This window comes from Periophthalmus magnuspinnatus, chromosome 16 (assembly GCF_009829125.3).
Source record: "Periophthalmus magnuspinnatus isolate fPerMag1 chromosome 16, fPerMag1.2.pri, whole genome shotgun sequence".
Lineage (NCBI taxonomy): Eukaryota > Metazoa > Chordata > Actinopteri > Gobiiformes > Gobiidae > Periophthalmus > Periophthalmus magnuspinnatus.
In genome coordinates this window covers 29,046,707-29,071,556 of record NC_047141.1, presented here as the reverse complement: position 1 = coordinate 29,071,556, position 24,850 = coordinate 29,046,707, and the positions used below count along the sequence as shown (strand labels likewise).

At 41.1% G+C, this 24,850-nt stretch overlaps 1 protein-coding gene across 2 annotated transcripts; it reads right to left on the bottom strand.

Annotated features, from left to right (window-relative positions):
- Positions 1 to 970: 970 nt before the first annotated feature.
- Positions 971 to 24,850, bottom strand: si:dkeyp-69b9.3 (myocardin). 2 transcript variants are annotated; one of them, XM_055227592.1, is made up of 17 exons: positions 24,773 to 24,850; positions 24,585 to 24,656; positions 23,377 to 23,508; positions 16,117 to 16,170; positions 14,145 to 14,197; positions 13,906 to 13,972; positions 11,486 to 11,611; positions 10,304 to 10,503; positions 8,827 to 8,967; positions 6,964 to 7,126; positions 5,862 to 6,006; positions 5,575 to 5,719; positions 4,930 to 5,496; positions 4,702 to 4,794; positions 4,475 to 4,612; positions 4,344 to 4,398; positions 971 to 4,264 (listed from the first exon to the last, which is right to left on the bottom strand). In XM_055227592.1, exons 3-17 carry the CDS (start codon positions 23,429 to 23,431, stop codon positions 3,864 to 3,866), a joined length of 2,403 nt encoding a protein of 800 aa, XP_055083567.1. In that variant the 5' UTR covers positions 23,432 to 23,508; positions 24,585 to 24,656; positions 24,773 to 24,850; the 3' UTR covers positions 971 to 3,863. The 2 variants fall into 2 exon arrangements, with proteins under 2 accessions (XP_055083567.1, XP_055083568.1); XM_055227593.1 differs by having other exon boundaries at positions 24,585 to 24,841.

Genomic DNA, 24,850 nt, shown 5'->3' with positions numbered 1-24,850 from the left:
TCCTCCGTGCCGTGTCTCCTGTACAGTACAGAATGTGTTCAGACAAATTTACATAAACGTTGGATCGCAGTGTGACTCTCAAGTGCTGTACGTTTGCGATTTGTTTTCTCCACGACAAAAAACAAAATGTCAATGAAACGTTCTGCACCGACAAAGACGCCTACGAAGGTTTGAACTTTGAGAGAGTTTAAACAAGAGAGAAATGTGAGAAAATGTTAATGCCTGTGTGAGAAAAGTGTATAAAGTGTGTGGTGAGGGGATTTACAGCAAAAAACATATAGAATAATAGTAAAAAAGCTGATACTTCATCTATTTCGTCTATTGCGGGCTACAAACGATGCGCCACTGCCATAGACCGGTACATGTGTGTTATGGCCTAATCCTTTGACCAGCCTGCAGCACTGAGGAAGTATCTACTGTCTGCACAATGACAGCATAAAAAAGTCTGTCAGTTTGGTCCCGTTGAACAGATAGAGACGTCTCACTGATATCTGATAGCATATTGGTGTGAATGAATATTTAATTGAATTTCCAATCATCAATATTTAATGGGAAATCATCTGGAACAGTTTCTTGTGAATGTGAATATAATTGGCAGTTGATTTTTGTTCGCTTATTTCTCCAGTGGTGAATGAAGTGCTCAATTTTGTTACGTAAAAGTACAGATACAGAGGTAAAAAGTTAAAAGTAGCAGTATCACATGTAAAAATGTACTTAAGTAAAAGCGTTACCTGTTAAAAGTAGAAGTATTTCGCAGTATTTCAGTGTTCACTTTTCAGTCCAGTTCAAAAGTGTAGTGGAGTAGAAAGTACAAGCGTAGTGAAGTAAAAGTAAAAAGTATCCACTGTAAAATGCACTTACGTAAAGCACAGACCCCTTAAAATTGTGCTTAAGTACAGCACATTACTACTTGTACTTCGTTACCTTCCCCCGCTGCATTACTCGTTACTTTAAAAGGAAAAAGACGCAATGAAAATCTATTAAGACTTTAATTTTTTGCTTTACATCATTTACAGGGCTGTCACCTTTGGCACAAGTAACTTTAACATTATAAATAAACACTAAAGGCAAGTTTAGCAGCAAAAAATGGCCCACAGAATCCCAGTTGTGTTTGACCCTTGTGTGTTTCCGTATGAAGTCTTATTAAATACTAGATTATACTTTAGGCTGCATTCCTGACACGATAATCTGATGTTATAATTTCAGATGGAGCGAAGGGGACTAAAAGTGTTGGGAAGTATCACTGTTTATGAAAGAAATCTCTGAAAAAAATCCATAAATGTTGTAATTTGTTGGTTCGGGATTGACTCCACAAGGCTGTGAAACTCATAGTTATAAGCCCTTGTCGCGATCGATTAAAGCCACATTTTGAAGATTAGATGATGCGGATGGACCTAGAACTTAGAAAAATATTAACACAAACCAAGTTAACACATTTGACATCCTTATTTGCCAAACTACGTACTTTAAAATCAGATTTAAAACGTGCCGATTAGGACGTAAAGGTATTTTTCGTCTGTTTTGGACACTGTTATGGCCGACAGTAGCCCTCACGTTCAAAAAATAAACAACCAGAAGAAATTTGGCGTGTTTCCTTACGTCTGAACGCAATGTACTTTTTCACTGAGAGAAATTAGAAGGCAACATAAGGGGATTTTCGAAGTATTTCTTTCAAATACAGCACAGTGATTTGCCCATGAATCTGTAAAAGGCTCATTACCTCCATCTGAAATATAATCAACCTATTAACCAGTGTTTAACTCGTCCAACACGGGGAACAGCGTGGGCCTTCAGGCTACAACTGGACGTCTGTCGCAGTGGAAATGAACAAGAGAGACGATAGAAAACACAAAAGCTTTGGAAGACACGGGAGGTAGCATCTTACTCTCCCGCCTCACTCTCTTTTTATGCACCAAAACGCCTATTGATTACTATGATTTTCACAGCAACCCGTCCGCATGCTGGTGTACTTTTCTGTTATTGTGGTCAAAGCGTTGTCGTGAAGCTGCAATGCAATCCGTGCCTTCTCCTTCAGGTCACATTTGGATAGCTACTTAAAGGTACACTGTGTAACTTTTTCTGCTTGTCTCCATGGAGCTGTTATTGCTTTGGGACTTATCTTACATTTATTTAATTGCAGGTGTGGTTTTTTTTGCTCAGATCTGACCTGTACATAGGCCTCTTGGTGTCGCCTGCTCGTCTCCATGGAGATAAATAAGTTCAATGCCGTACCGTGGAGCATTTTTGGCAAAGCAATAACATCTCCATGGGAAACAAAGCAGGTGATTTGTTACGCAGTGTACCTTTAAACAGACAAAATACTGCAGCATAGAGGTCACATGATATTGCACTCAAAAAAAAACAGTGTTTGAAATGACATACAGTTAAAACGCACAGGACTGTTTAACTTATAACAGCTCTCCAGTTTCACAATGAGTCTGAGACGGCGTTAACTGAAAGCAAATTGCTCAAATACATCAAATATAAGAGAAAAAATAAATATCAGATAAGATCATTTTAAATAATACAAGTTACCATTGCACTAATAAAAAGTGCTGTGTAACATTTGAATTCACTCATCGTCTTTATGTGGAAGTACATCTGAATCTAACGTCCTCTGTTCTTGGCCCCTCCTCATAATCAGTGTAGAGCTTTTAGATAAATCAAATCAAAGATAAATTATATATTATATTCAATTTTCACTTAACATTTTTGCCATTTCAGAACTTTCCGTGTGGCAAACAGGGCTGTACTTGGTCCATTCAAAGAGAGCGATTTACGTGGAACATATGGGATAATCAGGGAATACAGTTTTGGCTCAAAAAGTCTGAATTACTGAGCTACCAATCGCACAAAAATGAGGTTTTTGAAAACCATTTGAAAAGCCAGGTTTAGGCAGAATGTGAAAAATCATTCTAGTGAATTTTGAGTGATTTTACAGTGTGGTCAAATTGTATAAAACATTAAAAGTTGCCTTCATTTGGCTGGCATTGACACAGTACTTGGTTGTTGAATGGAAAAGCCAGGCTTCATTGGTACAAAATCAAAGGGAGAAACATTTAGTAAGTCACATTGGTCTGATTGGAGCATTAGTACAACTGGAACTATTTTGAGATGCTTGATTTCTTTGCTGGAGAACAATGACTTGAACATGGTAATAATAATGTGGAGGTTCTGATTACTCGGGGTAAAAATGTCCAGTGGCACTCACGGGTTTTGGGGCTAAAATAGAATGTCAGAAATCTGGACTTAAAAGAGCCGAGCCTGTGAGCTCTGTGCTCTGTGACCGACACTCAGAGGCAAACGGGCTGGACCAAAGCATTTGGCAGTGATAGAGATAATACACTGTGTGTTGACTCACACAAACAGTACAGTATGTGTGGCTCGTGCCAGCGCCCCCTGTGGGCCGACTGTGCGTCTGGCTCTGGGGTCAGGGCTGAGCAGATTAGACACACTGTAAAAGTCTTTATGAATGAGTGAGTCAACACAGCGGCCACACTCGCTCCAGTCGAACAGCTCTGGAGATGAGTCACATCTCCAGAGCTGCCAGAGACACGTCTGTATGATGCTTCAGGTTTCATACATGTGACTCTTATAGTTCAGGTTTTCATGTTTGTTTTCTATGGTTCAGGTGTTCCATAGTTTTTACTGTAAACATTGATTTGTATTAAATGTCTGTCTGAGTCCAAGTGCTTTAAAGAATGCATGGTAATGTGTGTGAGACAGTCCATCACTGCGCTGAGGCTCGTGTAGTGGCTCTCGACGTTGCGTGGAGCCAGTGAGGAGCTCTCGGCTGTGGTTGGATGAGATCAGAAACAGTATTTTCTTGTTGAGATGTTTGTTTCACTGTTGTTCATGTACATTCACCACTGCTCGATCATCAGATCCAACACTCGATTGACGTTAAGGTCCGAGTCCAGACTAAAGTCGGGCTCTACAAACGGAGCTGTGGGCGGAGTCAGGAGGCCGCACGTGAGCGTCTCAAGCCATTCGGCTGCGTCAAAGGGGGGAGGGGCGTGGCGTTTTCGGGACTTCCTGTTCAAGGGCAGGGGCGAGGTGCAGAGGGGGGGCGGGGGAGGAGCGGGGATCACTTGACTCTGAGGTATGACAGCAGGAGAAGGAGGCATCTCCAACAGAAGAGAGGAGCAGAGAGGAGACGGGAGGAAGCTGTCATCTTTGGGCTGCAGCTGGTCGCTCTGAGGAAGAGGAGAGTGGCTGGGGGCGGCGTCTGACGAAGGTTTGCCATCGCACACGGCAACGGAGTCTACATGACAAAATATGTGAAAAAGATTAAACACCATGACAAATAAAGGTGGTGTTTCAGCTGGTTTCCTGATGCTCACCATTGCAGGAGATTGGCTCATCCAGAATGTCGTCTAGTGACTGGCGAGGGTCCATCTGTGTAATGACAACACAAACCCACTCACTGCCTGAACAAAAGCAGGTCTCATGCTGCTGTGGAGCTGAGTCTGACCTGTGCTTTCTGAATGGCCTCCTGGAGCTCCTCTTCTAAACTTCGCACTGCGGGCGATGACTGCACTGGACTCGCTGTAATCTGCACAGGCAGCTCAAAATCCTGACCAATCACGTCACACGGCTGGCAGCAGTACAGCTGTGTACAAATGAGTGGAGTTGGGTTTGTGCTTACTGTAAAGTGAGGGCCCAATTTATTTTTATATATATTGACAGTATTGTTCTTACCTGTGTAAACAACTCCTCTTCGTTTCTGGGCTTTTCTGTTGAGCATCCTGAGTCCTGTTGCAGGAAAGGATGTAGAGCGCCCCCACGTGACAGCTGTGTGCGATAAAAAGAGTTTGACTAATGTGCTTGACTGATTCTTGTGAAAGAGAAACTTAAATCCTAGTGCTTCTCTTGGGATTAGTTATTTTGTAGTGTAAGCACATCATTACAAAGGAGCTGAGTATTCACCTCGCTGGAGTTGTTTAAATGGTCTCTGGGCCTACTCTTCATGCGCTCCCTCATCTCCAGCTCCACATTCAGCTCCTCTCGTTGCTGCTGTTGCTGTTCAGTCTCCGTCCTCCAGGGGGTCCCGCACTGCAGGGGTGAGGACGATGACATAGGCAGACTGGGACTGGGGGTCCCCGAGGCAGTGCTGGCAGGAGCCAAAAACATGGTGCAGGGCTCACCTGCCAGACTGACTGAAGTGGCATTTGTAAAAGCATTAGGGATATCGCTCAAGATCCCACTAGGAGCGTCGCTCACAATCCCATTAGGAATTTTGCGGTTGTGGATGTAAATGTGTTTGCTTGGGCACTGGCTGGGAGAGTCAGATCCAGAGCTGGCGCTGGAGATGGGGCTCTGGTTTGGACTGAGTGATGTGGGCAGCGTCTCCGTGGAGATGCCCAGCTGGCAGAGGGGGACGGGGGGCACGCACGGCTGGGGCAGCTGGAAGGGCCTCAGTCTCTGCAGAAGAGCGGGCTTAGTGCCAGACACTGGGAGGCCGCGCTTACGCAGGTGCTGCCGGAGCTCGGATACCTAAAGAAGAGCAGAGGTTAAGCACCAGGATGAAGGGACCCATCTGTCACTGCACATTTACAAAGACCCTGGTCTCACCGTCAGGTCCACCAGGTTAGCGGGGAGCAGCTCAAGCTTAGCCGCAGGTTTGGGGTCCACCAGGGGCTGGTTTGTGGCGGCAGGGACGGGCTGTGGGTTCAGCGGCAGGGCTCCAGACGACTTCACCTGATCACCAGCATCTCCACTAGAGAAAAGATTATTTATGTAAATATCCACCCCACTGATAGATGGTGTTTACAATTGTTTCTAATGCAGAAATGATGGCACAGTGTTTGTTTGGCGCCACATCTGTCTGTTATTCTTGGTTCAGAGTGAGTTGTACAAACCTGGGCACCACTGTGATCTGCTGCTGCTGTTGTTGGTTTTGGAGGATTTGCAGTTGGAGGAAAACCTGCTGTTGTTTCACTAAATGGGAATAGGCCGGGTCTAACGCTGGGGTCGAGGGAGGGCTCTTCTGTTTGGCTCCTGCCACTGGAAATACACACAAAATATCAGACCAAAACAGTGCCAAAACATGTTTCTCATTTCTAATCCTCAGTGATAATGGGTCTTTTTAATCAGGAGGTCTACAGCCAATGCCCTGTCAGTAAAGGCATGTGGTTTTTGAGTAGAGTTAAGGCTTTGGAGGAAGATACTGGACCATTTGTTTATGATTCAAGCTCAGATTGTATAAAGAAGTGGACTCCATCGCCCATCGAGTTCAGCTTCAATCAAATGAAGCTCACAGACGTCAGTCGAGCCGAGTTTCATATTCCTATAACATATTTGGAATTCCGACGGCTAGTGTCATAACAACCAAAGAGTCAATCCGGAGCGAGGCTGTTGAAGGTAACGCCCCATCCCACCTGCACCGCTGGTTTAGCACAGAGCAGGCGCTTAGCAACACTGTCAATCAAATCTGTTGCTAACGCTACCGGGAGCAACCTCAGGGAAAGAAGGCGCCTAATTTGTCTGTTATTAATGTTTATATCTTGATTTACAGACACAATAGCGAAATAAAAAACCCAGGATCACGTAGATCGGGTTAATACGAACATTTTAAAGACCAAAATGACGACGCTCAGTGGAGCAGTTACAGAGAGACGGGTGAGTCGATGGAGGCAGAAGTGTGCCCATGATCACTTCCTGGTTGGAACACGGCGGTTAGCAGGTTAGCTATGTGCATTTATATATACAGTCTATGGATTCAAGTCTATTTAAATGTTGTAAATCTTTAAATTAATATTGAAAGTAATTGATCAAAATTGTAATAGTTAATAATAATCATTTTGTTTGTGATATCATCTAGCCGTGCTCTACTTTGTGATCGCATTTAACTGTTGAACTGAGCACATTTTTGACTCTGTATTTTGACCAGTGAATCTGCAGCTCCAACACAAAACACAAAACCTAAAAATCCCACACTGACACATCGATAACAAAGGCTACCTGTCGTCCCAGCAGTTCCTCTTTGGTCCGGAGGAATGTATTGATGATATTTCAACTTCTTCATTTTTGGTTTGCTGTCCCGCTGTTTCCGTGGACGGGGCATCTGGTTTAAGTTGAGAGAGGGCGGAGTGGAGCTGCAGGTTGGACTGGGGGGCCGTGCTGCCTGTGAATGAAGATTTCAAGCTCAAACCTTCTCTGTATCGTGTAAAATAGCATGCAGTTTGACAGTAGTTGGCCCGTATCAGGGTTAAACGTGACATGAAATCTACAAAAGGAGTACGCTTGCTCCGACACAGAGGCGTGCAGCTGCGTGTGAATGTGTTGACCTACGGGCCACTCCACTAGTGCACACTGACAGTAATGAATGCAGAGCAGCTTAGACAGAGCTTTGCATTAGACTAAACAGGTGAAAACTCTTCCCACAAGGTTAAAGAATTAAAGAGGACATGTGCAAAATCGACTGAGGAGCTTTTAACTGCGCTATAATTGTATTTCCTCTTCATCACCCTGAGGCGGCAGTAGCTCAGTTGGGTCAGCGTCAGAGCTACTGATCTGAAGGTTGACGGTTTGAATCTCGCTCTCGACATAAACGTTATTGGTTGAGCGGTTAGATCCACTGACTCACAGGTTGCCAGTGCGATTCTAGCTCTCACAGATCAGTTTTACCTTTGTGTTCTTGGGTAAAAGCCTCAACCCACTTCACCCCAGTGCATACACCGGTGAGTGAATGCGTGAGTGATTCGTTGATGTAAAGTGCTTTTGAGTGCCTTGAAGGTAGAAAAGCGCTGTATAAAAAACGTGCCCATTTACCATGTGACCTTTAGTTTACTCATTGTGTACTTTGTTTGATTCGTGCATGTTTGAGTAAGGCTTGAATGCGCAGAAGAAAATCAGTTTTCACCTAACCCCTATGTCCGCCCACTGCTCTGTACTTACTTCCAATTCCAAACAGGGAATCTGAACCTAGAAGGAAAGGTGTTACCATTCCTTACACAGAAAAACATCAGAGAATTTCCAGACGGTATGAGATTTCTGTCTTTTTCAAACCCACAAAAACTGGTTCACCCAAAGGACAACACCCCAAGACATAAACAAAGTAATGTAGTCTACTCTTTTCAGTGTAGTGAAGAGTGAAGTGAGCATTATATTGGAAAAACTAAACAGCTGCTCCATAAAAGAATGTACCAACACCGGTGTGAGAGCTGCTCAGGACCCCAGTCTGCTGTTCATCTCCATCTCAAAGACACTAACCACTCCTTTGAAGATAGTGAAGTTCAGATCTTAGCCAGAGAAAAGAAATGGTTTGAGAGGGGATTTAAAGAAGACATAATCTCTCCACCGTCTATAACTCCATCCTCAGACCCAGAACAATGAACAATAGCAGGGTCGTTGCTATTCTTCCAATTATTTAAAAGAAAATTAAGAGTTTGAGTCATACATGTAGGGTTCAAAAATGTCACGTAACCATTTGTCAATAATAATAAAAAAAACAAAACAACTGAAAACCCACTGCTTGTTAAATGAAAAAGTAGTAAGTCAATGTTTTTTTTTTCTATTATTAAGCTGTTATAGATCAGTATTGCTGTTTCCAGTGAAGAAAACGCGAATAAGGATCTAAGTATGTTCAAGTTTTATACAAAATACTCCAAAAAAGCCTCTTACGTCTCCTTCAATCTCAACAGCAAGTACACAGGTTTAGGTTAATCTTTTTACAAAACACTCACTGATGCGAACAATGAAGAGGATCCATAAAATCCATTACCATTTTCATATTCACAGAGCTTTATACAATTTTAATGAGGCAGAAATGTGAGCACTTTTCTCCGAGTGCGATACTATTAGCGAGCGGTGGCCTCAGCTCACCTTTGGCAGCAGGGGCATGGTCGCCGAGGGGAGGTACAGCCCGTTCGGTCGCACACTTGTTGCCATGGAGCCGGGTTCGCACACTGTAACACTTAGAGGATGTCGGATGCCCTCGGTTGCCGGGAGCAACGCCAAGCCAGACTGTAGGGAAGGCAACGGGATGATGCAAGAGTGTTTATAAAATCAGGGTAATGTTATGCAATTGAATTAATATCTTTGTGTTCGAGTGCCCTGTGTTTGAGCTGTGGGTGAGTCTGGTGCTCTCATTGGACTCTCATTGTAGAAATAAAGATAAATGAAATGAAAATGACTCAAAGATGTCCCATTTACACAAGGATGAATAAAAATATGGCTGCGTTCAGATTTACAAATTGGCTAGCAACAGTTACAGTTTACTCTCACAATGCGTTTTGTTTTGGTTTTTTTTTAATTTAACTAAAAAAAGTCCTAAACTTCCATGCGTTTTCCTTAAATGTGTGGCTTTTCCGGATGGGGTCTGTCACTTGCTTGTTTCCGTGGTTATAATTGCCTGGAATATTGCACAGTATGTCTTTGTTTAATCAATTACAGGGTGCTTTTATTTCTAAAATCCTTGAAACGCATGCATTATTTTGTGTGATTGCGCTTGCCTCTCCTCAGATGTAACCTGTGACGTAACCTGGAGCTGTCACATGCTTGTCTCCACGGCGATAGATAGTGTTATGTCATTCTTTACCCTAAATCTTTGCTTGTATTCATATGTATAGTCATCTATTTGTTTGACTAATTCCTAAATCCTTACGTGTATTGATTGTGTACGATTATTTTGATGGTATAAATACCCTGTTTGTATGTTCATTTGTAGCTGAGGACGAGACGACACTATTAGAAACAACAGCTCTTTTGTGCACAATTGATTCAATAAATCTGACCTTTTGATTGATTTTAAGGTTTTTACTGTTAGAAATCCCTCAACAATTCATTTAATGCCATACTGTAGAACATTTCAGGCAAAGTAATAACATTTCCACAGAAAAAGGCAGAAAAGTGCATCTATAACCTTTGGAAGTGATGTGTAAGCCAAAAAATCGATGCGTTAGTTGCGTGTTAATACTGCGTGCTAAGTGGCGGATGATCATTGTAAAATGGCATAGGGTCGTCAAAAGTATCGATAATCAGATACTAATCGATACTAAAAAGACGTATCGAAACTAGACCTTCATTTGAGCAGGTATTGACACTAAAAAAGTCACATTTACAGGACAGAAGTGAACCTTTCCTGCAGATTTAGCATGATTTTGAGCTGTATCAGAACAAGTATAATCACGATGAACCTAGTGGACGACTGAGGAATTACAATTTAACGTTGAAAATCACATCTTATTGTCCATAAAAAGTGTATAAAATGTTAGCATTGATCCATTTGCATATGTCTACTCTCTTTCTCTCAGTTAATCTCACTCCAGCTCTGTATCCTCCACCCCCTTTGCCCCCTCACCTGAGTGTGACCTGGGCTGTGGTGCAGCTGTGTGCCCGCCGCAGAGAAGTCACTTAGTAACTGTTCGCCCGAAAGCAGCGGTAACGAGGGGAAGGCCGCTGATCTGTGGGTGCCGTGCTGCTCCGTGGGCGACGAGGAGGAGGAGCAAGAGGAGATGTCATCTTCGAAGACATCGGAGGGCAGGGCGAAGCAAGACGTACCTGGGGATTAGGGATGTTAAGTTTATCGTTAATATACAGGCCACAGTATAATCGTAATGTAAAGTGCTTTTTTATCTGGCTGTTTATGTCGCCTCAACTTTATTTTATTCTTTGGAAAGTTTGATTTCATAACCCAGGTCACATAGATAAAAAAAATTTTAAATTAATGGCCTATATCTGATGTTTTCTCATCACAAACACCTGAAGTTGTGTTTTGTTTCATTCACACATGTTTAAAGCACAAACCCTGCATATTTAAGCTGAGTTCTTCTTCTCTCAAACTGAAAATGCTCTGTTCCACCTTGTGATGTCATCATGTGGTAATACAGGAAGTGCTCCACTGTGTTTTTAAACTCCACACACCTTCATTTCTAGAATCATTTGGATGATTTCACACCTGGAATTGCCCAATTTCTACTGAACAAAAGGTAAAAGGAGCTGTTCAACTGAAAACTACCACATCATGACATCACAAAGTGGAACAGAGCGTTTTGAGCTTTGGAGATGTGGACAGACTAATATTAAAAACATGTGTGAATGAAAGAAAACACAACTCCAGGTATGTTTTTGAGGAGGAAACAACTTTATAACAGTCAATTTTGCGTAATACAGGACCTTTAATAGATTACATTGGACGTTTCTCTCTGTTTTTGTGTTTTATAGTAAAATTTTTAGACAAGATACTCAATATTCTACGTTTGTATATTTCCAAAACAACAATTTCTATATATTTATTTAATATACCTCCCACTTTCTCTTATAGTGAAGTGATTTATCTATTTTAATGCTCACACGAGTCCATTTTGCGTAACATAAACTCTTTAAGGATTTCACATTTCGTTCATTCACCGTGTCAATAATCCTGAATAATAGTTTGATTTTTGTGTTTTTTTCTCACAGTAAAGATATTAAAAGTGAAGGAGTAAAGGGAGGTAAGGTCACGGGAGGAAAAACAGAAAAGTGTGTGCGTCTATTCACTCACGGTTCTCTAGGGGGAGCCGGTGGTCCTGCTGCTGCTCGGTGGTACTAGACAAACGTGGGACTCTCTCGACGAGCTCTGGAGCCTGCCGTGCCTTCTTGTGCCGGTGGGTCCCGCACACGCTCCTCTCTGTAGGGGGCAGCAGAGCGGAAAGTCAGCACCAATCAACACAACGACGATGAGGAGGAGGAAGAGGGAGGCAGATGGGGGACCGGGACAGAGAAGAGGGGGGGGCCAGAGCAACAGGATTCTCAACATATGTGAGGTGAGCATGCACAGCTTTGCCCATAGGCTATTAGTCAAAGTTCAGACAAGCAGACGAATCAAAAAATAGTAAACACTGACGCTCCCTGGGAGATGGCGCCCTCCTTATGCACATAATTACCAGCCGGCGCGTATCGGAGCAGTGGATTTAAAGGGCACTGGGAGGCGGCGGAGGGAATCAGCCATTTGAAAAGGTGGTATTATAATAAGAAGAATACAAATGGAAAAGTCATGTTTGATCAAGGTGCAGAGGGGAAGTAGGAGAGATAACGAGAGAAGAGAGAGTGACATGTGAGTAATGGGGGAAAACGATGCGTCTGATCCCCAAATGGGCGGGTTTATCATGAGCTGTCAATCACTGATATGTTTGCTGGCGCCGCGGTAACACTGTATAACAAGGTCACCGGTCGATATAACTGACAAGTGATGTTACGGAGGCCTAGTCTACAGGATGCACGGCGGAGGGATGTCTTTGATCGACGAGAAGGGGTATCGCTACATCTACGTAGTATTTGAAAGCCTTAAAAGTTCATTCTTAATGAACAAATCATTTATTAAGCGTGATTCAAGCTCAGTAACTTCGTAATTAAGGTGTTTGTAGTATTAATTAAGTCCGATATTACACAAAATGGACTCTTCAGAGGTTTAAGCCGTGTTATAATGCTGTTACCACCTCAAAAACATAACTAGAGTTGTGTTTTTACATGTTTGAGTAATCCTGCGTTATTAGACAGTCTATATCAGGTATGTTCAAACTGAGGCCCGGGGGCCAAATGTGGCACTCAGACTAATTTTTCACGGCCCTCAAGCTTCCAGGTGAATTGGCCCAACAGTACTTTTAACTGTACATTTCTGAAAATTTACTTACTGCCCATTTCAAATATTGAATGTGTCCCTTTGAGGATGTAAGCGTGAATAAAAGTCTAGTAGTTCTGTCTAACTTGTAATAATAACGCAGATTTGAAGTTTTCACTGCACCGGCAACCAGTCTACAGTTGCTCAAACGCCCCCCAGCTTTGTTTATGTTTTTATAAATGGCCCTTAATGAGAAAGGTTTGGACACCCCTGGTCTACATCTCCAAAGCTCAAAATGCTCTGTTCCACCTTGTGATGTCATGAAGTGGGAGTTTTCAAGTTAACAGCTCCTTTTTATGTTTAATTCAGTAGAGATTGGGCAATTCCAGGGTTGAAATAATCCAGATGATTCTAATGAAGGTGTATGGAGTTTACAAACAAAGTGGCGCACTTCCTTTATTATTTTATTACTACATGATGACATCACAAGGTGGAACTGAGTGTTTTCAGTTTGAGAGAAGAACACAGTCTGAATATGCAGAGTTTTTGTGTGTTAAACATGTGTGAATGGTCTGTTTGTGATAAGGAAACAACATTATAACAGATCAGCAAGTACTAAGCCTGCATCATTCTTAATAAGCTCTTTGTTCATTATTAATTAAGTGTTTATTAAGGCTAATTAAAGTGTAATTATGTAGTTCATGTGTATTATAAAGTCAAACAATGTTAAAACACTGGCTGGATATTTTTATATCTTACATCTATTTTCTTATATCTTTTTATATCTTTTATATCTTACATTTAAATCAAGTTTATGATTAAGTTTCTTGACCCATCATCAGGCTGACAGTCAAATCAGAGAATTTTATATTTGAGGAAACATTTGCGTATTTTTATGTTTATTTGTAAATCTGTGGATTAAGCCCACGAGAGATTATTCATGAAGCGGTGAGACAGGTGAGTCATGAGGCTACAGCTGCGTTCACACTTAAATGCTACTTACATACAACACATTAAACTAGATGGACTAAACCAGGACTAGAACTGGACTAAACCAGGACTAAACCAGGACTAGAACAGGACTAAACCAGGAGTAGAATAGGACTAGAACAGGACTAAACTAAGACTAAACCAGGACTAAAACAGGACTAAACAAGGACTTAACCAGGACTAAAACAGGACTAGAACGGGACTAAACCAGGACTAAACTGGGACTAAACCAGGACTAAATCAGGACTAAACAAGGACTTAACCAGGACTAAACCAGGACTAGAACAGGACTAAACCAGGACCAAAAGTGTTTTACTCAGTCCCGTCACAGATGCACAGATGAGCACACAGCAGCGTTAAATGCGGGTCGTCACCTTTTGCAGTTTCAGCATTCACACCACTAGGGGGCAACTTCTGAGCAGCGCCGTCATCAGAAAGACGCTGCATCAGAGGACAGAGAGTCAGTCCCACGGTTCATGTTACATATATCACTGAGTACAGCTGCTACTCTCTGCTAGAACGTGTGAGCAGACAGGTTTATGTACATTATGTGTGTTTGTACTTAGCAAATACTCTATATTCAGTGTATTGCAGGAAAGGGAATACTTCATACCAGAGCTTCACTCTTTTCGTCGTCTGTTTTCTGAGGTGGACTGGTGGATTTTCCTATAAAAGCAACAACAAAAATTACCTATATTGTTCCTACACGGTTTTCATATACAGTAGTTAACAAATCCACAGTAAAAACACACAAAAAAAAACCCTAAATAATAGAACACTTTTGCTGCATACAGTGTAAACCAGGTTCCCAACGGCTGCAGAATAATAAATACAGCTGGAGAAGCGTGTAATTACACTCCAGACCAATAGATGGCGCATTGAAGGTGCACTGTGTAACTTTTCTGCCTGCATGGAGATGTTATTGCTTTACTTAGAATGTTGACATTAAATTTATCTAGCTCAACAGAGACAAGACAGAGGTCAGATCTGTGGAGAGGCAAGCCTATTGACAGTAAGAAAGCATTTATTTCACCTGTAATGGAGTAAATGCAAGGTACAACTTTAAATTGACTCTTGTAGCTTTAAGTCGTGTTATAATGTTGTTAACTCCTCAAAAACAGACCTAGAGTTGTGTTTTTTTCAGTCACACATGCTTGAGTCATACTTTATTATTAGGCTGTCTACATCTCCAAAGCTCTAAATGCTCTGTTCCACCTTGTGATGTCATGAAGTGGTAGTTTTCAAGTTAACACCTCCTTTTTACCTTTTGTTCAGTAGAGATTAGTGGCAGTTCCAAATCTGAAATAAATGACTCTAGTGAAAGTGTGTGGATTTTAAAAGCAAAGCGGAGCACTTCTTGTATTACCACATGATGACATCACGAGGTGAAACCAAATGTTTCAATTTGACTTCAGCCTAAATCTGCAGGGTTTGTGTGTTAAACATGTGTGAATGAAACAAAACACAACTCCAGGTCTGTTTGTGATGAGGAAACAACATTATAATATAGATCAGAAAATAACTCAATATAGGTCCTTTAATGTCATACTGTATAATAATATTTTTTTAAAAGCAGTAATATCTCTATGGAGACAAGCAGGAAAGTTACATAATGCCCCTTTAAGTTTAAAATATGTTGGAAATAAAACACACATCGTCGTTTGTAAGTAGCCAGTGCTGTTTGTAGCATGGATCATGTGTGTTATGGATTTGAGTTGTATTTTGTTTTTGTTTTGTTTTGTTTTGACAGACGATACAGGGACGATACAGGGACAATACAGAGACAAAACAGGGACGAAACAGGGGCGATACAGGGACGATACAGGGACGAAACAGGGGCGATACAGGGGCGATACAGGGACAATACAGAGACAAAACAGGGACGAAACAGGGGCGATACAGGGACGATACAGGGACGAAACAGGGGCGATACAGGGGCGATACAGGGGCGATACAGGGACAATACAGAGACAAAACAGGGACGAAACAGGGGCGATACAGGGACAAAACAGGGACGAAACAGGGGCGATATAGGAACGATACAGGGACGAAACGGGGGCGATACAGGGACAATACAGAGACAATACAGAGACAATACAGAGACAAAACAGGGACAAAACAGGGGCGATACAGGGACAATACAGAGACAATACAGAAACAAAACAGGGGCGATACAGGAACGATGCAGGGACGAAACGGGGCGATACAGGGGTGATACAGGGACAATACAGAGACAAAACAGGGACGATACAGGGGTGATACAGGGACAATACAGAGACAAAACAGGGACGAAACAGGGGCGATACAGGGACAATACAGGGACGATACAGGGAGAACACAGGGACAATACAGGGACAAACAGATGTCAGTGTAAAAGATGTGAATGGCATTTCCTAATCAATGGAAATGATCAGTTTGTGAGACAAGCTGCAGGTGATTCATCTAATATGAGCTTAATGCAGTGAACACACACACACAGGCATGCTCACACACACACATACATGCACATACACGCACACTCACTCACATACACACACACATACTCACCCCCACACACAGGCACATGCTCACACACACACACTCACCCGGATCTGCATTGATTTCATTTTGCCTTCGGTTCTGGATCCTCAGCTGCAGCACTGCATCAAAACAGAGGAAATACGTCAAAATCCTGTAATCCATCTGAACGCTCCCAATCAGAGAGTCAAATACTCTGTTTTTATTGAGTCTCACAGTCTGCAGCATGTTCTGAAATATATGGGATTATTGTATTAGTTTGGCACTTCATATGTCAATAATTCAGCAAAGGTTGATCCTCCTATTCTCCACTTTGAATGGAAACTTGCTTTTTATTTATATTTTCTTTATTTTTTACAAACATATAACTCACTATGTCGAATTTGATGTTTTTTCCCCTGAATGTGTTCAGTCCTAGTCCACAGCACCACAGCACTTTAAAGCTAAGACACACTGTATTGTCCCCAAAGAGAAATTTGTGTTGTGCATTTCATTTCATTTCATCTATATTTATACAGAGAGAGTCCAACGAGAGCACTTAGACTCTCTTTGCACGAGCACCATGCGAAAAATACAGAACAAAAAAACAACAAAACACATAACTACATCCATACGTCCATTTAAACATTTAAAACAGGAGCAGGTGTGAGTATAAATGTGTAGCACCAGATTATTAAAGCACATTAGTGGCACCGATCTATCCAGTTTTGCGAGTCCTTGAGATATATTCCATTTATGAGAAGCAAAATAACCAAAAGCTTTTCAGTTCTAGTGCGGTCTGTCCTTCGACTCACACAATCATGAGATCTTGTAATAAAAGTTCCCGTATTCAGGCTGTCTGTGAAGTGAAGTAGTCCCATCCTTCGACACCTCCGGAGCGACCTGTCAGGAGCTATAGACCCACCTCCAGATTTATGACCAAAACAGGCTTCTATGGAAATGAAACGTTGACCCTAAATCAATGTTTAATCATTTTATGTTGATCTAAAGCGAATAATAACCACATATATTGGTAATACTTTATAACTACTCCACAGTTTAATAGAGCTTGAACAAAGACTGTAAATGAACACATATATTAAGAATGATTCAGACTGAGTGATTATATCATAAGAGTTAAGGTCGTTAGGGTTTAAGATTTGGTGAGTATTTAATTAGTTGTTAAGCTTGAATCATGCTTAGTCAGTGGTTAAAGTACTGTAAGTTTTAGGTATCTGTACTTTTCTTTTTACTTTTACTGCACTACATTTAAGAGCAGGTATCTGTACTTTCTATTCCACTTCATTTTTAAACAGTGTAAAGTTAAAGTATTTTTTATTATTGTTTGAGACCCGCTGAAAAGGCTGAGGGTTTATTTTTTAACAAGTTCATAATTTGAGCAAAAAAAGAAGAAATATACAAATAAAAACAGCTGGAATAAAAAGATCGATTCAGTTGTTTCTGTTGAACAAAATTCAGCACAAATCTTTATCAAAGTCAGTACATTTGAAGCCTTTTAAGACCTCAAAATGGGAGCCAGATATACCTATTAATTATATTGTGCATGAAATATTCAAAAGATAAACACACAAATTTTGGATCTGATCATTTCTATTAGTGACCAGACCCAAGAACTCACTGCATCACAACAAAAGTCTGAATTTTAACCATATAAAATGTATCTGTGTTAAATATTATTGGTCTATAGAATGTCGTGATGTTGTCTGAAACCCAGTAATATGCAATAGCAAAATACTTTTACTTTTTACACTTTAAGTACATTTTAAACAGGTACTTGAATACTTTTACTTAAGCCGATTTTTTCATGTGATACGTTTACTTATTTACATTATGAATAAGTCCTTCAAAGTTCTTCAGTTTTTAATCTGGCTAATTAAGGTGTAATTATTATTAAGTGTCACACATTTGTTTTGATCAACGTCTTGGCTTTTTTGTTTTTTTTAATACTGACACATACATCAGACTGACAGTGAAAAGCGAGGGAAATAAGATGAGGTACATAAAACCAGTGGTGGCAGGTAACAAAGTAAAAGAAGTAAATTATTGCACTTAAGTTGAATATTCAGGTATCTGTACTTTACTTAAGAACATTTTAAAGTAGATCCGTTTTACTTTTACTTCACTACATTTGAGAGCAGTATCTGTACTTTCTACTGCACTACATTTTTAAAAGGGCTGAAAAGTAAAGAGTACTTGTTATATGGTTTGAGGGGTTATTTTTACCATGTTTGTGGAAACACTCTGAGTTCAAGCTTCGGATTTGAGAAAAACAAAAATAAATACACAAAATTCATACGAAAAATGAAGAAATTGATTCATGTTGTTACTGTCGACCAAAATATGTTAAAAATTAATATCACTACATTTACACTTTGCCAAATTAACAATACTTGTGAAATACTTTTAGTTTTTACTCTTAAAGTACCTTTTTAAACGGCTACTTAAATACTTTTACTTAAGTAGATTTTTCATGTGATACTTTTACTTGAGTAATTTTTGCCTCTGTATCTGTACTTTTACTTAAGTAACAAGATTAAGTACTTTATCCATCACTGCATAAGTCGAGGTACATAAGACAAGATACGTGAGACGAGGGGCATGACTTGAGGTACATAAGACCAGATACATAAGTCGAAGTGCATAAGGTGTGGTACATAAGTAGAGATACATAAATTGAGGTACATAAGACGAAGTACATAAGACGAGGTACATAAGACGAAGTACATAAGACGAAGTACATAAGACGAGGTGCATAAGTTGAGGTACATAAATTGAGGTACATAAGACAAAGTACATAAGACGAGGTACATATGTCAAGGTACATAAGACGAGACACATAACACAACGAGATACATAAGACGAGGTGCACAAATCGAGGCAGAGCTTGAGCAGAATCACGATCACTTATAACACAGACCCTCGGCCCTTGACTTTCCAGCGCTCGTAGATTAAATATCGTCTCGCATGCCTGCCCTGCTCACTGTATCAACATTCAACCCACAAACAGGTGAAGCTGGGCAGGACCACGGGAGACCTGAGAGAAAGAGGGGAGAAAGAGGGGAGAAAGAGGGGAGAAAGAGGGGAGAAAGAGGGGAGAGCGGGGTACTTCAAGCCACCAAACTATTTATCTCTCACTGAGTCTATTTCTGTGGGCCCATCCCCCCCGTCAGCTGTCCCTCTCTCTCCACCAAACCCCACACATCCCCGACCGCTAACGTCATCGTGGTTTGTGCTACTGCTAACTCTACTCTTCATGCTCTACGTGCTATTACATTACATTCAATCAATACCCCTGCATACACCATACTACACATATATACACTTACTCTTATAATACGCAACTGTCTGAGGAATGACCAGAAAATCTTACGGTTGTGTTTAGGCCAGACGTGTTCGAGGGCTGAAATTAGATTAGACGTTTTAAATTAATAGTCCATTTAACGTCAGAGCCAGCTGTGCGACTGCAAACTCTGCTCTTCCTCCTCTCCGCAGAAAACCAGCTTTTACATATATGCATTTCAAATAATAGACCTGTATATACTGTTTTACGTGTAATAATCACAAAAATGCTCAAAAGCTGTTCTTAAAAGGTGATATAATGTAACAGGTCTAAACATTTGAATTTGTGTTGTTTTAATAGAAAACCATCTGTATTATATCCAGTTAATTCCACAGCCCTACCCACAGTTTTCTTCAAGCATATTTTGTATTTAATCTGTTGTAACACGTTGGTAGTTTGCCTAAAAACCAGCTGGTCCCCGCTGATTACTTTAGATATAATAACATGACGCAACATGAAGAAAGATGATCCAAAAATCTGATTTTTCGTGTTTGCAGACGGTGTTATTATCTGAGCTGCTTCACCGTTTTAATGATTGTTTGGAAATGAACTGATTTGTGTTTATGTGTTGTGTTTCATAGTTATTTTATGAGCGCAACAGACGATTAGAACAACTAGATACTGGCTGAAAATAAATAATGCATTTCTTATTTCAATAATCACTATGGTGACCACGTGGGAGGGTTGCATTTATCACAAAGACAGTGCGGTTGTAATGTTGCAATGGTTTTATTCTGCGTTCTTCTCTTTTAATGTTAGTTTTATGATGATTGTTTATGTTGTATCGTGGTTTTAATGTCTTTCTCAGTCCGTAAAGCACTTTGAATTACTTTGCGTTGTACAAATAAACTTTCCTTGCCTTATAATCCTGAACTGTCCAGAAGAAAACACACTTTATGACTTGGATATTGTTATTTATTCTCTATGAAAAGGTCATCGCTTTGACCTCAGTTCAGTTCAGACTCATCCCCCAGGAGCATTTGAGCCGCATCAGACAATACGAACGGTTTAATACGACAAGGTTAAAGCGCAAACGATTCCTATTCTCCGCTAACAGTTTAACACAACAATCACACCGTAAAAACAAAGCTTCGCAATCGAGGCGTTTAACAGCCTAATCGCCGTAGCTGCACCTCAATCAGCTTTTAAATTAGTATTAAAATCTCAAAGCAACAATAGAACTCGAACTTGGCCAGTGTTCTAATCGAGAAAATAATTACTGACAAGCGCAGCGCTAAAAACAAACGTGAGCCGCGGCCCTAACGCATCTGAATAGCAACATTACTTATATCTGTGTCTTTTACGTAACATTGTTGTGGTGTAGTAGTGGAATCGCATTACTTCACTGCCCGAGACTCTGCTCCGGTCTTTAACGGCGGCACCAGTGTCACATCGGTGAAAAAGCCGATCAGCGCGTGACTATGTACAGACTCCGAGCAGCTGCCCCCAACAATCACGTTTCCAGCAGGTGGTCACACACCTAGGGACCCTCTCATCTCGCTTCCTCTTCTTTCTATTTTACCAGCCGTTTGCAACAGCTGCCTGGGAACGCCGCCGCACCGCACAACTTGTTTGGAAGCTTGCGTAGCGTCGCAAAGGGAGAGAATGTTAGTGTTTAACATAAATACGGGAGAATCAGTAGAGAGGTAATGAGAGACCATATTGTAAATCCCAGTTTAACGTCATTATAATAAAGCGTAAAGCGTAAGCCGAAGCTGTTGTTTAATTATGTTTTAGATGTCGTTAAATTGTAGAGGACAATATTATTTAATACAGATGGAACGCTGCTGCTATATTGATAAAATTCTCCAGAGAGTAGTCACGAAAAGAAACATAAATAATTTTTTTTTTGCACATTTTGAACCCCTCCAAACACAGATTCTTGAGAAATCTAACTACAATCCTCCGCTTCTTCACCGTGATTGGTTTAATCCACCTGTCACTCACTCAGCGCATTACAGAACCTGACCAATAGGGGGTGACGGAGCGGAAAGTGCCTGTGTTTGCGCAAAGTGCTGCAAATAAACAGAGAAGCGCTGAATACCGGAATTAAATCATGTCACTAAAATACCATATTGTCACAAGGATCAGGTCAGAATACGTTTTTAGCGTTTGTCGTATCGTTCAGTGCCAAGATAAACGCAAACAAACCCTGTGTATTTATCCTGTGGGCTTCTCTCAAACAGAAAACACTCTGTTCTACGTTGTGATGTCATCATGTGGTAATACAGGAAGTGCACCACTATGTTTTTAAACTCCACACACCTTCACTAGAACAATTTGGATCATTTCAGCTCTGGAATTGCCAAATCTCGACTGAATTAAAGGTAAAAGGAGCTTGAAAACTACCACTTCATGACATCACAAGGTGGAACAGAGCATTTTGAGCTTTGGAGATGTACAGACTAATAATAAAGGATTACTCCAGGTATGTTTTTGATGAGCTAACAGCATTATAACAAGACTGAAAGCTCATAAGAATCAATTTTGCGTTATATAGGACCTGATTTCAGACAAATTTCAATTCAACAGCCCTAACAAATGAACTTCTATGATACTTTTAAATATTGTGGTAGAAATTTTAGATACACTGCAAGAAGTGTTAAAAGAAGGGCTAAATCTGGCCCTCACGCCACTTATTACTGGCCCAATTGATCATAATCAGTACTTTTTACACCAAATTTGATCAATTCCACCAATATAACCTAAGTAATATCACATTATCGCATCGTCATACAGACCTAATATTAATATTTCAAGCCTTAATTAAAGTATGAGGTGAAAACTATGTTAAATGCACTCATCTGAATAATCTGCGGTATTGACAACTGGGCTGTGACTCTCCGTATCGAATATTTTTCAAGACATGGCTCTTGGAAAAGAGTTTGGGCACCTTTGCTTTAGTCTCACAGGAGGCTACAGGTAACTTTGTGTTTTCCATTTACATTTTTACTGAGCTAAATGTAAATTGTACGTGTATTTACCCCATTTCTCTGGACCCACTGCTGCAAAAACTGTGTCTGTCAGTAGTGGGACCGTTTATGTTGGTTTATTACATTTGCAGCGGTAAATAAACAGTGTTCTTATATGTTCTGGTATTATTTTACAGATCATTTCCATGACAATATGTACCCCAGATCTGTTTGAGTCAAGGTGAAATAAGAGAAAAACTTTTCCTTTGTGATCTGTTGTATGGAGCCACAAAGCAGATTACTCACTTTTGTGTAATTTCTTCATGTAACAGACACTTGTGCCCTGAACCCTGATCGATCCAGGCCACAACTATTATACGTAACATAATAGTCGCTTACAATACACCTGTTTGTGGAGATGTTTACGTACTCAGAGGAAGGCTACTGATGTGACAATGAGCTGTTGTCGTTGTGTCCTTGGGCAAGACTCTTCACTCGCCTTGTCGACTTAAGCGAATAAGTGAGTGGATCTGGAGTACGATAGAGAGCCGGACAATGCTGACACCTGTGCGTAGTGTTGGCGTGCCCTTGGACGTGCAGTCGCCTCGCGTTTGTCAGTCTACCTCAGAGGAGCTGTGGCTAGCCGCTTAGCATTAGCATGAATAATTAAATTTACAGTAAGTGCGACATAAATGTGTTATTATGATTTTGTGCACAGTAGAAGTCTTGTTTGTTTAATAGGTGTTTAGTCTAGTGCTGCGGAATATAGAGTATGTGCAAATATTTCAAAACAAACAAAAAAAATGACAAAAATCTGTTCCTTTTCGGGATTTTTGGAGTTGTGAGCGATCGGATTACTTTCTGATTGTTAAAAAATTTATGCCACAGACAAAATATAAGTTATTATTTTTAAATTCTTTGTACTTTGTCTCCCAATACAACAGCGAACCTTACTCTAAAAACCCATTGATTCACTTTTTGATGTGTTTTTGATGATGATATTTCCTGTGTGCATATAAACACACACCCAAAATCTGATCTTATATAGGTTTCTCTCGGTTTTATCGGCTTCTCACCTGAGCGGAACTTGTTTCTGATGAGCAGTGACCTCTCGGAGGCCGCCAGGGTCATGGTGGTGAGGAGCCGGGGTCAGAGTGGAGAGAAAGGCTAGAACCAGGAGAAGCCTCTCGTCTGTCCTCTCTCTGTGTCTGCAGAAAGAACGAGACAGAGGCTTGTTACTGCAGAGACACAGACAAACCCATGTTAATACTTTGCAATGGCATCACGCTGGGAGGGTTCTGCATACATGTCTATGGATGAATATTCAGCAGTTACCATGGTGACACGATGCATACATTAGCAAAAACTACCAGAAAGGATTGAAGTTAGTCTGAAAACTCAAGAAAAAACACAAAATGAAATTAAATATCACATTTTCAGGAGTCTGGGATCAATGTGAGCGTTTGTCTCGTTTACGTGTTTGTTTTTTTTGTTTTTTAAGTTGAGCGTAACTAACCAAAAAATTGTTGGCTAATGCTAGCTAACCTGCGACTGCAACGCTGTTTGAGAGTCCTGTCAGCTCACCTGTCGTAGCTCCAACAAAATCAATCCTTTATGGCCAGAATGTGTTAAAATAACGCTCAGATCGAAGTCTAGTTTGTGACAGAGCAGTGCTTCTAGTTAGCATCACCCCCCCTCAACAGGGAATATCAGTGACATCAGCTGGAATTGAAAGCGTCACCCGGGAGAGAGTGGGATTCAAACCCCACACACGCGGAGAATCTCAGACCTCAACAACAGCGGGCTTCCCTGTGGACGTCCTGTCGCGATCACACACTCACCGCAGACACACAACCCACGACACACGGATTTAAACACACGGAGAACATTTTAGTCAAAGATCCAGCTCCGAAGCAACACCAGGAACAACACAGACCCCGGCCCATCTTTCTCTGACGTCTGGGAAGAGCCCTGCGTTTGGGACATGGACGTAAATTGGAGGAACTTACAGCATCTCACGGGACGCTCATTGATACAAGTTAAGATTTTGTTCTACTTATGTGAAAAAATATAGAAAGATACATAAAAATGAGACCACATTGCTTTTACAAAACACCTAGAGGCCGATGGCAGGGCAAAGTTTGCTCGTTCACACATTAAGAGCAGAAAAAATGGCTTCTGTTTCTTTCGTACAATCAAAACTGTCATAAAAAGCGGAAAAAAAAGTGAAAAACTGACATAAAAAGGTCCCAAAAGTGCAAAGTGTATGCAAAATTTTACTTACAGCCAATCAAGTCCTTTGCAGAGGCTGAGAGAGGCGCAGCTCAGAGGTTAAGACAGGCAAACTGGTTGATTCCTTTAGTAAAAATACATCCCATTCAGGTTCATATCCGAGTCATTGGGAGGTTTGAATCTAGCAGAGGAGGAGCGGTGCGTCCCTTCGTCCCCCCTTTAGCCGTGTGGTCTACTCACCCTGGTCTACTGTCTGTACCTCTGGCTTCAATCTCTGGTACTTCTCCCTGTCCTCCCCCAAAGCATCCTGGATCCGAG

Excerpts from the sequence above, each read along its gene's own strand:
- si:dkeyp-69b9.3 (XM_055227592.1), bottom strand. The coding sequence starts at position 23,431 with ATGACCCTGGCGGCCTCCGAGAGGTCACTGCTCATCAGAAACAAGTTC. Across the intron at positions 11,612-13,905 it reads GAATGCTGAAACTGCAAAAG|AGAGGAGCGTGTGCGGGACC; the intron begins GTGACGACCCGC and ends TGCCCCCTACAG. Across the intron at positions 6,007-6,963 it reads AGGAACTGCTGGGACGACAG|TGGCAGGAGCCAAACAGAAG; the intron begins GTAGCCTTTGTT and ends GTGTATTTCCAG.